Raw genomic sequence first — 15,579 nt, 5'->3', positions numbered from 1 at the left:
GCGTACAGGGGCCTTTCTGAAGACCAATGCTGGAGAAAATTTACATCTGGGACTGGAAATAGACATTGAGCAATAGTAGTGATGACTCTTCATCACCAGTATCGCTAGCATCACCCCCAGGTGCTGGCATTAAGAGCTAGCATATCCCTGTCGATTTCCCAAGCCCTGTTTGGGAGAAAGGGAATCAAAAAGGAACTACGTTTACCTCCAGCAGTGTGCCCCGAACCTTGACCACCAAGTAGTATACGGCGTAAATAATGACGCATATCAGTGAGGAGCATGTCATAATCCAGCCGACTGCCTCAGCCCAGACTGGGAAGATGTAACTGGCGTAGGACGCCGGAACGTAATCCACGAAGCCATACACTGTAGGGAACTTTACATAAGCGAGGAATGAAATTGGACATTTATTAAAAACATTCCAAAACAAAACATAAAAGCCGACGAATCAGTCAGCTGTACGGAGCACAAAGTCAATAGGTTCAGTTGTGGATTTTAATTGTTAAGCACTACATGTCTATATAACTTCAGCATTAATGGACTTCCCATATGCCACACTATTAACTGTTGAAAAATCCTGTCATCTAAAAGTAAACTATGAAATAATTTGGAAAAAAATTGATTACCCCGAACGTCACAAAAAGAGAAATCACTCTGAATACGCCTTAGCCCCAGGGTTATCGATAAAACTGAACCAATGACATAATATAGCTACCTAAATATTTCTAATGAAGATTATCACGGCTAAGTGTTTAAACCGTCGCTTCGAAACCAACAATATCACCTACGTTTTGTTGTCTTTCATCACAAAAAAGTAGGAAATCTAAGAGCACTGGCTTAAGCTAGGGTCCTGGATTTTGCTGCCTTGGGTAGTACACTTGTAGGCCTACTTACAATTATCAGGACAGGAGTGACAAGATACCACATGATCTTCCAGCAGACTTTCCAAACTTTATTATTGATGCCAATCATAAAGCCAACCTCTTGAAGGAACCTCTCAAGTCCTAACATTTTATTGAAAGGAGATAAGAATTAAAAATTCATACAATGATAATAAGACGTCCCTATATAGAGAGCCGAAATCAATGAAATAATACTACTCTGCATTACGGTAAAATGCCGGCATCTTGCGCCAGCCTTTAGCGATCGTGTGGCTTTAAAGCATCCCGTATATCTTCCTTTAGACATTCAAAATCGATTTTGCCCCCTCCCCGTCACTTCACGGGATCTTCCAAAGATTCAGACATTTCTTTGTTCGTTAAATCATTGGTGTCACTCACTGAAAGTGCGCGGTCTTTCAAAGCGATGTGTTCAGTAAATCTTTAATTAATCCTAAGAGAGCCGGGTATTTTGGACCATCTCACAGCCGGGGGAACCCCTAAGAACTTTGCTGTTCCGCTTAAACTTTTCATACTTGGCATGCATGTAAATGTGAAGTTTGAGCTCAATCAAACTCATGGTTTTGTTGTTACAGTCATTTGAAGTTCAAGGCTGCATGTGTGCCAGCCCGCGTGCATTACAGTGGAAAAAAGTACATTTTGGCTGACCTCTCTCAAAAGAATGCACTCTGGGCAAAAACAATATGTTTGATTTTCACAAAACTGGTGTAAAAATGACCGCAAAGAGCTACTCTAACTAAAAACTCTTAAAGGCCCAACTCCTGAAAACACGCACGGTAAAAATTACCAATGTCGACCGGCGAGTTGGAAAAAAGACCATTTTGGGGAAGGGCGTTGAGGGTCCCTGCTACATGTTGTGAAAGTCGCTTGTACGGCCAAGCTCCGTGTTTACTTAAGAAAAATATACAAAAAAAATTTCCCATAAAATGGTCAAAACCTCTTCTTGGAATACTAAGGAGGCTATCATAAAACCTGATTGTAGACCCTTTACTTCCATTGGCCAAGGCTAAAAGTTCACCTTTGAGAAGGTCTTTCCAGGTTCAGGATACAAGATAAGATAAAAAAATAAGTTACTAAAGAGACACTTCAAACACAGGCTGAATACTGCAGGCAGAAAGAAACTCACCATAGATGCAGTTGAATACAAACAGTTCCGTTAAAGCTAAAAGCATTGGGCTGTAACCAGCAGAGTACCAGTCGAACAATGTCATCAAATAGATACCTCCCTGAAAACATGCAACAAAAGTTTTAAAAGAAGGGTTAGGTACGACATAATTCTAATTGTCTCGAATTCCTATTCAACAGCAGCCAACACTAAAGCATAAATAATAGGCAATGTTTGTAACCCATTTCTTTTTAAACATCGTGATAACTGTTTTTTTCTTTTCTTCAAATCCGTTTTAAAACCGTTGTAGGATGTGTTTGTGTTTTGTCGTAATTGCAAAGATCATACTCATGAGGTTTGTTTAGCTTACATTCATCGTGAAAGGCAGGCCAATCAGCAACATGGAGACACAGACGCCTAATATGATAAATGTCTTCTTCTTACGGATGTTGGGGCGGTAGTCGGCTACCTCATCAGTAATTGCGGTAATGATGGTCTCCACGGTAACAAACTGACACCATAAAGTAATTGAAAGAGCAATACGAAGAGTTAATTATGGTGTTGCCATTGTGGTAATGAACTAATTAACTTTTCTCCATTCTCAAGGTGTTGAACATCTTACAAAATACATGTGAAGGCGGAGACAGACGCCAATAATACTGATAGTGGAGTTTTTGAAGAAACTCATTGATTAGTTTTCAAGAGGTTAGTTAAACATAATTAAAGTAGCATTTGTACATAACCCCAGTAAAATCCGCAAGTAAACTTGCGAAGTGGGATTTCATATACAGGATGTCCACATAAAAGTATATCGATATAAGAAATTGCTGTAATTGGTAAAACTACTTTATATATGGGAAAGAGAATATGTCTCTCAAAAGGTAACTATTTTAAGATTGATTTAGGTAGACCCTTCTCTAATTGTTTTCAAGAATGTGTTCTTAAAGCAAAGGCGATTGTTATTCTACTTGCGTAGTCGAATCTTATTAATCAAAATGTAAACTTGTCAAGAAAATCATATTTGCGCCCTCCATTTTGATTGATCCTTTCACCAGGCGAAAGAAAAGTGGGGTAGCGAGTTGTGTGTCTGAGGACCTAAAAATATAATTATGATGCTGTAAAATACCTGACTGTCCAATCCCAGCGTGATAAGCATGAAGAAGAACAAGAAGGACCAGAGCTGTGGCACGACAGATATCCGAGAGATAGCTTCAGGATAAGCAACAAATGCTAACCCAGGTCCTAAGAAAAACCACACAAGACATTCCTTAGGCACACGTTCCAATCTCACTCCACATTTGTAATCAGAAACTTCAAACAGGCAAATTCAGTAAAGATTAAAGCAAAACGAAGGACTGTATATCAGTCTTTTAGGTACATACAACGATCACCTAATTCCCAATTCAAATTACGCGTGAAAACACTGAGAGCGAACTTTGTTGCAACTTACAATTCATAACTGGTATCAATCCAAAAAGATCAAACCTGGAGACCAATTTTTTGTAGGTTTAAAGATGTACTGAGACCAAAAATAATTTGCTGAGTTAAAATAGGTTACCAGCCAAAACGCCATGCTGTAGAAACTATTTTCGACAAAATCAGAGTTGATTCTGCAGTGTGTTAATTTATCCAGCATCATGTGGTCACAAGAAAAGTGAAATGGGCTCCTGTTATTTTTGTTACATACTATTCAAATTTTATTTCAGGATTCTCTAAGTCTTGACAAGATAAAAGACAACGGATATACATGTACACAAAAATCCACCCAACCTGACAAAATGAAAGGGGTAAGTTTGAATGAAACTTTATGTTCCAAGTGACACGTCGTAGAAAGGTTGCAGTAGCATTTAATTTCGTATAACAAATGAATTTGTGGAATCGAACCAATTTCTACGTTTTAGAGATTCAGAATATTTTACTCTACCTGCGTCTACTGCATCTTTAATGTCAACTTGTGCGTCACACGCCATAAAGCCGATGATGGAGAACACAACAAATCCGGCAAGAATGCTAGTCAGTGCACCGCCTACCACGATTGCTATGGTGTCTCTGCAATAAACAAACAGACACCAAACTATTTTCCATGCTCCTGATCGTAACCGATGTCACATTTAAAGTCTTGTTTACTGTCATCTCACATATTATGAAATCTGAAACAGTTCAGTAAAAAATCAATGCTTTGCAAAACTAAACACTAGCAACAGGTGTGTATGGGAAGGCATGAAATAATGGGCTTTGCGCGTTTTGTTCCGTCAAGAAGGATACATAAACTTTCCGTGTGACCACAAACGATCCGTAGACCAGTTTGTATTTAAATTTACGGTCGGCACATGGGACCGTAGTTTAAATGGGCACGGTTTGAAGCATTTGCCCTTTGAGCTCATAGGCCTAGTCGTTATACTTAGCCTAAGGAGTCAGAAAAACCTTTGCATTGACTGTACCCAACATATCTCCGTCAGAATATCTTTTTGTGTTACGTGAGTATTACAGAGAGGGATATTTCATGCATCGGTTACAGATCAAAGAAAAAGGAATCAGAGTACGTGCGACGTTAGTTTGAACAAGGAAGTGTGGTGTAAGTGAATGGAGTGGTGCTGCTTTTTGCAGACGTATTGTGCGTATATGACATATTCACTTCGCTACTCTGCAGCCCTTTTCTAATTACCACCTACCTGAGCGTATTGTTGTGGAATTTGTTGTAACTTGCCAACGTATGCAAGCCTCCCCAGCCCGCACCAAATGAAAATACAACCTGATTGGCTGCAGCCTTCCAAACCTATGACGTCATTGATTAAAACACAATTTTAGAAATATGGAAGGATAGGCCAAATTACAGATTAAGTATGTAACCTGACAACCGTGACCAGAGGTATCAAAATCGAAAAATAAATATTTTACAAGCGTTTTTCTCAAATCAGCTCTAATTGTCTCATGAATATTATAGGGCACACGAAAAGAGGCGAGACTCCACCTTTTCTAGTATGATCAGTCATTTCCCCAGACTAAGAGTGCGTCAGAGACAATGAGTATATTATTAACTGAATTTAAAACAACAGGTTATTTTGCAACATGTTTTGAAAATTCTGATACACTGGTCACGTTTTAAAAAACACCGATGCAAATATCATTTATACTGGTCCCTGGCAACTAAACCATAATTTTTGTCTAAGCTTTTTTCGAGCAATTTCGTCTTGCAAATTATGATTTCAGTGCATGCAAGTATATGAAACGACTTAGTCCAACGATTACAGTGCTGTGCAACGGGGCACCAGTCTATTTTCAATCTTGCATCAGTATTTAAGTTTATATTCTACACCAACTCAAGTTTTGACCAATGCAAACAAAGGAGAGCACGAGAAGGGATTCAAAATAAACCTTTTCAGTTTAATCAAAACACTAAATTTGCTTTTGGATCTTGGGCAAACTCTTGCCTCTTAAAAAATTCATCACGTATGCTTGAATTTTGTTTGCGAAGGTCAACGAGTTGGGACAACAAGTGGTAAGTCTTTCTGCTATTTAAAATCACTGTGTACCGTGGTGCTGGTCGAGAGGTCTGGCGACGACCGCTTTTTGGAGTGCGCAGGTACAACTCCCCTTTAGCTAATGAGAAATAGATGTAATGTTCAAAGTTTGTGTTCTCATTGAGGATGGGTTTTTTTCGCCACACTGTTCTACGAAGTGATTTCCTAAAGGTTTCTTTTTTTGAGACCACACATATAATTGCAGCCAAATTCCATTTTCCAGGCGATCTATTGCTTTTGAATCAATTTATTTCAGCCATCCAGAGTTTTTACCTTGTCACCTTAATGGTTTCAACTTTCAACTTGTCCAAAGTTTCCACAAATTATCAAAGGTACATACTCGACCTATAAAGTTTTACACTATTGGTTTTCGTATGAGGAAAGGCTGTACAGTGAGTATCGATAATCATGGCTGCACACGCATGAAGAACTGTTTGAAAATGCCACGATCCACTGTGCGAATTAAAACCCATCCGTTGTCCTCGAATGAGTCAAATAGAGTAGTTTAGCCTCTGCAAAGCTGTAGTGTAATTTTAACACCCTTGATATCAGAGGACCGAAATAGCAGCAGTGGTCCTATATAGATCCTTTTCACGTGACATAGGCAGACATGCTCATCAAGTGTGGACCGCTCGTGGAAAAGTCTGCCTGACATACTGTCCATTACTGAGTATCAAATTATAAATAATTTGAAAAAGAGAAAAAGAAACCCAGAAGCGCTCGATCATAAGGCTAGCTTATTCTGTTGACGGCCACAACAGATTCTCCTTTTCAATTTGGAAGTTTATAAAGAACCAGATATTCTTCCACTGAGGTTTAAATCACAACTAGGTTGCCTACTAACATCACCTAGGGCGGTCCAGTTCTATTCGTCAGCGTGCCTTTTGTCAAGTGGGTAAAAGGGTCTATAAAATTATATACCTGTCAGGAGTATTACCACATATACCTCTACCGATACAGTAATTTTCGTCCAAATTCAACGTTAAATATCTCAAGTTGGCAATGATGAATTTCCAATCGCGTGGACACAAATTTGTTTTAGAATGTCCAGTTGATGTCTGCGATGTTTTTGGTTTATTTGTTGTTTTCTGGAAGGCCTATGAAATTTTTATACGGAATATTTCGTCGGTGTTTTGTTTCATATGCTCCGACATTAAAGGAAAGCACCCTGTAACATGGAAACACCCACAATCCATTGTAAGCCGCAAGAACAGGTGATATAATTAGTCATATTGTATGAGATTTGTGACACAATAGGCTGTCCAAATATGGTAATACTACAGACTGTATACCAGGGGTGTTAAATTTTACAATGCAGCTTCATAATGTACGCACCTGATAAAATACCATCAACCGTCCTATGTCAACAATATGATTGTGTTTCGTGAAAAGGTGCAAAATTTAGTGCTGCATGTTATCAACCAAGCAGTATATCCTGAAGAATTATAGCAGTAAGCCCCAGCCATTCATTTTTTGACCGCTTTATGACACTGACACCCCCTTGCCAGGGTCATAGTTTTTGTTTTTCGATTTGACTCATTTTAGGACAAGTGACTCGGCATTGTGAAATGTTCGTTCTGATTTCCAGGCAGGAAATGTGGTTTACTCTCTGAAGTGGAAAGAAGCTGAAAATAAAACAAACAGGAGAAGACGTTCATTAGAAGCATTTTAACCCACACCTAATGCCTTAGCAGATGAAGTACCACAAAAAGAAACAGCTGGAAAGAATACATGGTAGCATTGTGAAACGAAAGGAAAGTGCTTAACGCATGAAATGCATAGCCAGTGCAGAAACACAAGGAACTGGCAAAAGGCAAGATATTAGGTGTAGCATGTCACACAATGGCCAAATCAATTGTTCTGGAGGCCTTAGGCTACTAACTTTACTTTGCTTTACAGGCACCAGGACCAATTTCATAGTGCTGAAGCATCACATATCACGCCGGAGGCCAGGCTGATCTAAGCTATACTTTAAAGATTTTCCGAAATTAGACATAGAGAGAGAGAAGACCCAAATATTGTTTGTTTTGTTTATTTTATGGTACACGTTTTAATAATTCTATGGGCTCTTAAATTCTTTGTTGGCTTTAGCATGGCACCAACCTTGCCGAAGCCATAATTAAGCAACGGTATAGCTAAGTAGGGTCAATACTTTAAGGCCTTTACTCCGAAATTTGTCAAAGACATATGTAAGACTTGACATGGCACCCTTATGAAAAGATGTGTGTTATGATATACCAATGCCTTGGCCCATTTGCCCAAATTATTGTCAAATATGAAGTTGCGATAACTTATCTTTGGTGTTTGTTGAAGGAAAATTTTGAATAATAGCGGGAGACAAACGCAAAAAAGTTTCGAACCAAATAATTGACGTGAAGTGATGACTTGAGTTTCAAATGGAAATCATGATAGGATATTATACTTCATGAATCTGAGCTGAATACAAGTATATATCCCATGTAATCGGAGAATAACCATTACAATAAACAGTACCGGTATGTAAGTGGCGATGTGTGTTAGTCGTGTTTTTCGCTTTTACAGGAAGTTATCCCACACTTTTGCAAAATATTAAAATACCAAACTAATGATAGTTATCTTAAAATTAACCAAGATACGCAAAGCCTCTTGTTTTAGTCTGTGAAGCTATCATACATCACCGGTACATGTCGTTAAATTACGTTTGATCTCCCTGCAGAGGAGGGCTCAAACATCAAACGGCAGCGACTTCATGTATACGGGTCACTTCTTTGGATAGACTTTAACCTTATCCATAATGAGCCTTGCCAGAACTATTCACACGGCTTTCATCGTAACAAAGGGATTTTTGTGTGACTGTTTGTACAAGCCAGAGCCGTTGTATGTACTATCACAATGTCAACATTAACGGGAGAAAAAAATGAACCAGTTTAGGTTTCCAACATCCCATGCCAAAAAGGAAGCGCGTCTGTTGGGATCAATACGCAAGCAAGGTCTGCCACATCGGCGCGGCCGTCAGCCGACTCGCATGCATACATATAAAACGTCATGGTGTACCCTTTATTGACTTCATTCAGGGAGTGGCTTTTACATTCGCCATTTTCACACGGCTTTGATATCTGTAATTTTGTTAAGTTTGTATTGCTGCAGGAAATAAGACCTTTTAGCAATAACTTCTGAAAGATTTCAAAGTTTTTATCGGCCACAACATTCTGAATAAAATTAATAAAAGGCTCGCTTTAAATTTCTAATTGCCGTTCAGCGAGGAAGAACCGATAACGGATAAGCAACCATTTTGTCCCACTTTTTGCACTGCAGCATTATGAATCATATAAAAATGCAGGTCACATGGCCAGGAAATGATGAAAATTAAATCAGCTTGAAGACGTCTTTAATTTGATAAATTAAAGAATTCTTGAAGCCAATTTCATATTCATTATTTCGTGGCCATGATACCTGCATTTTAAAAAAATAACTCGTTTCTATTTCAAAAACCTGTCAGTTCTTCCTTGCACGGGCACTCTAAACTACTTTATGTTCTCTCCAATAATGGCACATGATACCTGTATATCCAACAGTTTATCAAACTGCGGCGTGATAAAGTAAAGTATCCCGTTGATCGCGCCAGGCTGTAGAACGCCAATGACGAGCAAAGCTATCAAGGCGAAATACGGGAAGGTTGCCGTGAAGTAAACAACCTACAACAAAGAAAGTTAGGTGGGTTACGTGAATCATTTCTAATGGGCAAAGACACAGAAAAACTGAGCAACTGATTCGCTGTCACAAGTTAATTCGATCTCTTAGTCTCAGAGCTCTGGACTTGCGCGAAATAGAGCAAATCATCTGAAGATGCACCGTCTGTCATTTTTATTGTCTTCGCTCTGTAACGCTCGTGAGGTATTCAAATGAAAGTCTATCGATAATAATCTGTCAAATAAACGCTGAAAAACCATGAGCTACGCTTAAAGAATGAGTCAAAAAAGGTAATCTGAAACATTGACTTTTCGAGACAGATGAACAAAACCTTATCTGCCCAGTCTGACTAGCAAGGATTTGGTTACCTTCCCTGATGTCTTGACACCTTTGCTAATGCAGATAAAAGTCAATAACCAGGCGAAGATGAAGCATAGAAGAATTTCCCATTGAATGGTTCCCATGTTATCTAAGGAATCTGACATCTTTAAGACGCGTCGTCTGTAAGAAAAATACAAACCTTCAATCATTTGAAATTTGCAGATTTGTTGCAAAAATAAAACGATTATGTCATCAATTACTAGATTTTGTACGCCATATTAAGCATAAATCAATACAAATTTATCACGAATAGAGTCATTTACTTGAAATACTCCTCGCTTGAAAAGATAGGCTTGGAGCTGTCGTTGTAATTAGGTTCGATCGGACACTCCTTCAAGTCATCGCCTTGAGAGGCAGAGAAGCAGTCTTGTGTGTTAAACTCTGTGTGGTTGCACCCTACCCACGGCAAAGGGTTCTGCACCGAGGCAAACATGTAGTACGTCGCGTAGGCGATGATAATATTATAGTACAGACAGAAGTAAGCCGACATCAAGACCATGCCAAAACCGATACCTGCCAAGAGACAACGGCATTCTCATAAAGGAGAGTAAAAAACTAAACAAGGACAGAAAGTAATGTACTTTTCAAGATACTCTATGAAGTATTTTGCGTCGGGGATATGTTGATTTTTAACGGGTTTTGCCACGTATACACAGACATACATCCATGGAACTGTATACTCAATGTTTGTTCAGGAGCTTGCAAAAAATTTAAAAATTTATTTGGGAGGGACTCAAACCAACGACTACCTTCCTACAAGTGCAGACGCCTTAACCACTTTACCACGGAATTTGCCAGACGGGGTGGGCTGGCCGCTCCGAGTCTGAAAGAAGCGGGTATCGCAAACTTTTTTGTTTCGGTTAGATGTTAATTTTAATTACAGATTTTGCCCTTACAAGGAACAGTGCAGAGAAGATTTTTTTTCCTGCTCCGACCGCCATTTTATTTGCAACGCTCGTTTGTGTTTTTAACTGGGAGACAATATGTTGGTTTTTAGAAGAGGTTTTTGCTTCGTTCCAGTACAGAAGCATGGAAGTATGGAAGCGTAAGGGCACATGCAAATTATGTTTTTAGAGTGGTGTCAATTTAACATATGGTCAATTTAACTTGAAATTTTAATGAGAAATAATGATCCTTCACTCGAGCATTCGAAACATAAAAGGAGGCATTCAATTTCGTTATTGAGCATTCTTTCTGGAAATACATTCGTTCAAACTCCGAAAGTCGTTTCGTTTATTCACATCCGTTAATAGGCTCAGAAAGAGGTTGATCAAGCATTCGAGTAGTTCATAAGTAATCTGATTTCACATGTTGGCATTCAAGATTCGTTCCAGTGATAAGCGCTTTCGTGCATCCCATATAAAATCTAATTTTCCAAGAAGAACGATTTAATGGTGGATCTTGAGACAGCTGTTTGTCAACGTAACTTGTGCAAAAATTGTGGCGGCTTGGTTCTTACAAATGAACATAAAATGAAAATGAACATAATATTGTAGGTTGGGGAATTAAAGCTTACACTTCCCAGATATTAAAGCAGAGAAAGGCTGTAAACAAGTTTTTAATCTAAGTTTTTTCATTTCATGTTTAGCGTTAACCTTGGATTTGTTTCCCTAAACTTTTGTTAACTTTTGGGTGTACACATACATGTATTTTGAAATGGTCCAAATAATCAGATATGAAGCATAAAACGCGTAGTACCTCGCGCAGGGCCTCTACCAGAGGTACAATAACAAAGCTTGATACATGTATAGCTCTCACCCCAACGACCACTACGTGGGTCAGCATTTGACGCCCAACCACAAGTTTTAATACGTCCAAGCAGGGACCAGTTTTAAAAGGGGTGCGCAACTTCAGTTTAGAGCTGGTACAATGCGTGTATGTATAATAAGGGGAGCAAATATTAAAGGTCTGGAGAAATTACCTTAAACACTGGATTACATAACACCTCTAACCATAGCAGTGCAAGACGGTGTCTTCGATGAATAACAGTTTTGTCACGCACGCAAAGCTGCAATCAAAATCACGTCTACTCTTCGAAGGAAGGAGTGCTTGAAGTCACGTTATTAGATTATCTGTTCATCTGTATCCTCCCGCCATTTCATTTGCTTTAATGGTTTTATGTTTTAAGTCATGAAGTATGATACTTAAAGTATTATATCTTGAACATTCTGAGAAAAGTGCACCATATATCATAAGTTGCCTTTATTTTCTGTTCGGTTTCAAGAATACATACTGTACTGCACCGTATTATCAAAAACATAAAAGTTACATTGTTGTAATACCTCTTTTAACATACAAAATGCATAACAAAAAGAGTAAAAAGGCATCCTGGAGTGTACAATTTCAGGAATATCCCAGCTAGGGGTGGCAAAAATATTTTCCAAGTAGATGCCGCTTAAAACTCTTGTCGGATTTGTCGGATTCTAGATTTGTATATAGCAGTAGTAAAAAATAGTTACATGTTTTAAGTTTTAAAATAATTTTAGCTTATTAGATAAGTCAAAACACATCAAACACATCATCAAAGTTGTCTTCGAATGTGCAACTACTTCCTCAAAATTTTTATAAAAGAACAACAATATTGAGCCACTTTCGCGAAAACTGCACTATGGTTTTATGAATATTTGGTCATAAATGTATACGGCAATCGACAATATGACGGTCCCAATTGATCGTTGGAAGGACAACCCTATAAAAACGGATTTGTTTTTAATCTTAAAGGGAAAGAAAGAAGATTATAACTCTGACGGATATTTCAGCCTGCATTTCTTTTCTTTTTCAAAGTGACAAATAAAAAACTCGTTCGTCAAACAAAACGAGTAAGTGAACAACGAGTGTCGTGTGGTGGCGAGTTTTATTGAAAAGAGAACCTGATTCAGTAACACCCGTGGAAACGAGACTGCACGTTTCGGCGTTGCACTGGAGCCACTCGCGGTTGCACAGGTCCAAGGGTGGAGGTGCACCAAAATTCAGTTCAAGGTTTTTACCTCTTTCGCTTTACTTGTTCATTTGATCATGTGTTTTGTTGCTGTATACATTCTACTACAAAGTATTGTGCTCCCCCAAAAATCAGTCGTCGAAATAGAATCAAACGACCGCAGACGATAGCTTGAGCGAAGTAGTTTTATTATTCGTCGCTCACGTGGGGGCAGAACTGACAACAAAGCACCTCAGTATGTGAATCGCCGATGCTTGTGTTAAAATTCCTGTTTCCAGCAACATATGAGATGGATTACAGTTTTGGGCCATTGAGACCCCGTTTTTGGATGTAAACAAGTATTCACTGCTCACGGAGGCGTAACATTTGTTGGGAGCAAACAAGGTTTGTTGAACGTCGCTTACTCAAGCATAGTCGTGTACAGTTTTGCAGATAGGATATCTCACGCGATTTGAAACAGTTCGGGGAAAATCAATACGGCTACAAATGCACTTCTCTGTAATAGGCAAACACGATGGTTATTTTTGCTGTGTCACCTTTCGGTTTGAGCGCATGCGTGATTTTTAAGGGTGGAATCGTAATTGGGAACAGTTTTGTTCGACGACATGTTGAATTACGATTCATGTTAAAGCTAATCAACCCAAAATTCCTGAAATACAAACTGCTTCATCAACAACATGTAATGGATGTTAATTAGTTTTGTTGGCAAAGTCAACGCTTTCATCCCCTGTACATTACTTCAACATCACTCAGAATGAAATCCAAAAGCTATCATTAAACCTTCATCGGGGAAAGGAAATCGTACCTTTGAAGAGTGGACTAATCCTCCACATGGAAATAGCGCCCAGACTGCCGAACTGACCGAATGATATCTCCAGGAACAGCATTGGGAAACCCACTAACGCCAACATGATCAGATAGGGAAAGAGAAACGCCCCTGGAAAGCAACAAAACGATCATTTCTTTATCGGTTGGAACACATTCGTGAAGTTCATTACAATACCTCGGGTCGTTATTCTTGCTAGGCGTGCTACTTGCAAAGACAATAGATAACAAGCCAATGAAAAAGTGCAGGGAACCGTTAAATTCCATTAAATGTTACCAAAGCTTAAACTGGATATATTGGCAAGGTCTGAGCTGGGCCGCACCGGGGTAAGGCACAACGTCCAACGGAAGCCTTTGTGGTTTCGAAACAATTCTGCATTTTTAAAAATCCGTTTCTGAACTTGGTGATAGAGACAGTATTACATTGCTGAACATTTTACTATTAAGTGGTGCATAAGTTCTTCAGACAAGTAAAGGTTGAGACAAAAAAAGCCACAGCTGACACAATCAGGGAAACATAGTCAGGTTATACAGTATGTTAGAAAGTAATACTTTGTAGAATCAAACATTATGATGAGTAGCATTCATAACCGGAAATGTCAGCTAATGTAACCTAAACAAACTTAATCTTTGGGTTTGAGGAACATGATGTTATCTGAAGTTCTGCTACAAATTGATTCTCCATTTCATTAATTTAGTAATAACGCACGATATTCATTTTACAGCTACGAGGTTTCAACATCAATTTCCTCAGCCGTGTTCATGTTCTGTTTCAAGGAACGCCAGAATTTACTGTTGTAAAGTGCATAGATGATTCTTGCTTGGTTGTTTGTTTTTTGTGTTATTCAATGAGTATTTCATACCTGCGTGAAGAATTTGAACCCAATAAATATGTGTGTTAATGTTGTACAATCAGGAGTTTGTCAGAGTGGTAGTGGAACCGTTTGTCCAAAAAGACCTGCCACTTACAGGCAAGACATAAGTGCTGATCCCAATCTAATTCAAATATGTTATATCGAGCAGATCCAGAAAGCAGATCATCTCATCGGAATTGATGGGATAGCTGTTACACATTAGAACTGCACAGGTCACACGAACCTGATTTATCTAACTGTAGTGTGTACCCTCCTGGTAAATAAATACTGTTCCCGAGAAACACTTTGCGACCTACAATAAATGGTCCACTTCAATCTCTCCCTTTATAGCTTTATCAGACTCTTACAGCCAGACCAATCTCAAATTTCGTTAAACTAAATGACAGAGGCGAATGCAATCCACTCTGTTGTTTTTGCTATCGGATTACAGGGGCTGGCAATTAACGCATGAACTAAAATTTCTGGCGAAGAAATGTTGAGAGTTATTAATTATCAATACTTCAACGTGGTACTTTTGACAGAATAAAATGTGAATTCGAGTTGGTTTAGCATGCATTGGGGCAAGCAGCGGGAGGGGGAAAAGACTTCATGAGGGGCCATACCAGCGCGACCTTTTCGTCTAAAGCAACTTTGACAAATTCTCAGCAAAGCTAAGCATTGCGGTTTATGAACATAAGCGCCCCTGCAAAGGGTTCCTACTAGTTCATAATCACCAGTGGTCTGCCTGGCAATTACGAGACTTTAATGAGTTCCAGTTGTAGCAGCGAACTGCTGAATAAAATTCGCAATTTAAGATGGCATACTTTGACAATTCCAGAAACAGGTTGGCAATGAAAAGTGATTGGTCGATGTACCCATCAACGGAAAAGTACTAATTCAGAGGTTTGGAATGATCCAGATTTATTGGTACATAAACGTTTGTTTGTCCAATCTCCAAAGATGTACTAAGCACTTGACGGCAACTTTATGCAGATAAATGGATTTTTTTTTTAATTTACTGCAGTTAATGACCATACCTCCTCCATTGCTGTAAGCGAGATGGGGAAATCGCCAGACATTACCAAGCCCAATCGCGTACCCCATGCTGGATAACACAAAGTCCAGCTTGCCTGACCATTTGCCTCGGCCTTCCGAGTCATCTTGAACGTTCTCTGCTTTTCCTTTGCTTGCCTCCACGTCAGGTTGTTCCGGCTCCACCTTCTCACGGGGCTCGTGGCGATGCGCTTCCATCATGGGACCAACCTGGCTCGATTCCATTCAATACAATGTTACTGAAATGATTGTTAGAGAGCGGGCTACGAAAGACCCATGCACTTCCCGCATGAAAGCTAACAACAAACTGCCTCCTCCAATCAGTTCAGACGTC

General features: G+C 39.1%; 2 protein-coding genes across 2 annotated transcripts in view; one reads left to right on the top strand and one right to left on the bottom strand.

The window, feature by feature from the left end:
• LOC110973183 (sacsin-like) overlaps positions 1 to 7,582 on the top strand; it is a 37,205-nt gene extending 29,623 nt beyond the window's left edge. The window contains exons 6-7 of the mRNA XM_087132579.1: positions 3,711 to 3,791; positions 7,425 to 7,582. Coding sequence (XP_086988705.1) covers positions 3,711 to 3,727 — 17 coding nt within the window. The 3' untranslated portion in view covers positions 3,728 to 3,791; positions 7,425 to 7,582. The remainder of the gene's footprint in view (positions 1 to 3,710; positions 3,792 to 7,424) is intronic.
• Positions 1 to 15,579, bottom strand: part of LOC110973184 (sodium- and chloride-dependent glycine transporter 1-like) — a 19,492-nt gene extending 3,913 nt beyond the window's left edge. The window contains exons 1-12 of the mRNA XM_022223800.2: positions 15,230 to 15,579; positions 13,319 to 13,450; positions 9,839 to 10,088; positions 9,563 to 9,695; positions 9,065 to 9,199; positions 4,677 to 4,780; positions 3,929 to 4,053; positions 3,131 to 3,246; positions 2,375 to 2,515; positions 2,026 to 2,125; positions 895 to 1,004; positions 206 to 376 (exon numbers count right to left, since the gene is read on the bottom strand). Of these exons, the coding sequence (XP_022079492.2) occupies positions 206 to 376; positions 895 to 1,004; positions 2,026 to 2,125; positions 2,375 to 2,515; positions 3,131 to 3,246; positions 3,929 to 4,053; positions 4,677 to 4,780; positions 9,065 to 9,199; positions 9,563 to 9,695; positions 9,839 to 10,088; positions 13,319 to 13,450; positions 15,230 to 15,470 (1,758 nt within the window). The 5' untranslated portion in view covers positions 15,471 to 15,579. The remainder of the gene's footprint in view (positions 1 to 205; positions 377 to 894; positions 1,005 to 2,025; positions 2,126 to 2,374; positions 2,516 to 3,130; positions 3,247 to 3,928; positions 4,054 to 4,676; positions 4,781 to 9,064; positions 9,200 to 9,562; positions 9,696 to 9,838; positions 10,089 to 13,318; positions 13,451 to 15,229) is intronic.

This window comes from Acanthaster planci, linkage group LG02 (genome assembly GCF_054643075.1).
Source record: "Acanthaster planci isolate LZ-2023a linkage group LG02, COTS_SCS, whole genome shotgun sequence".
NCBI classification, from domain to species: Eukaryota; Metazoa; Echinodermata; class Asteroidea; order Valvatida; family Acanthasteridae; genus Acanthaster; species Acanthaster planci.
The sequence above is the reverse complement of the archived record's forward strand: the minus strand, read 5'-3'. Positions and strand labels throughout refer to the sequence as shown.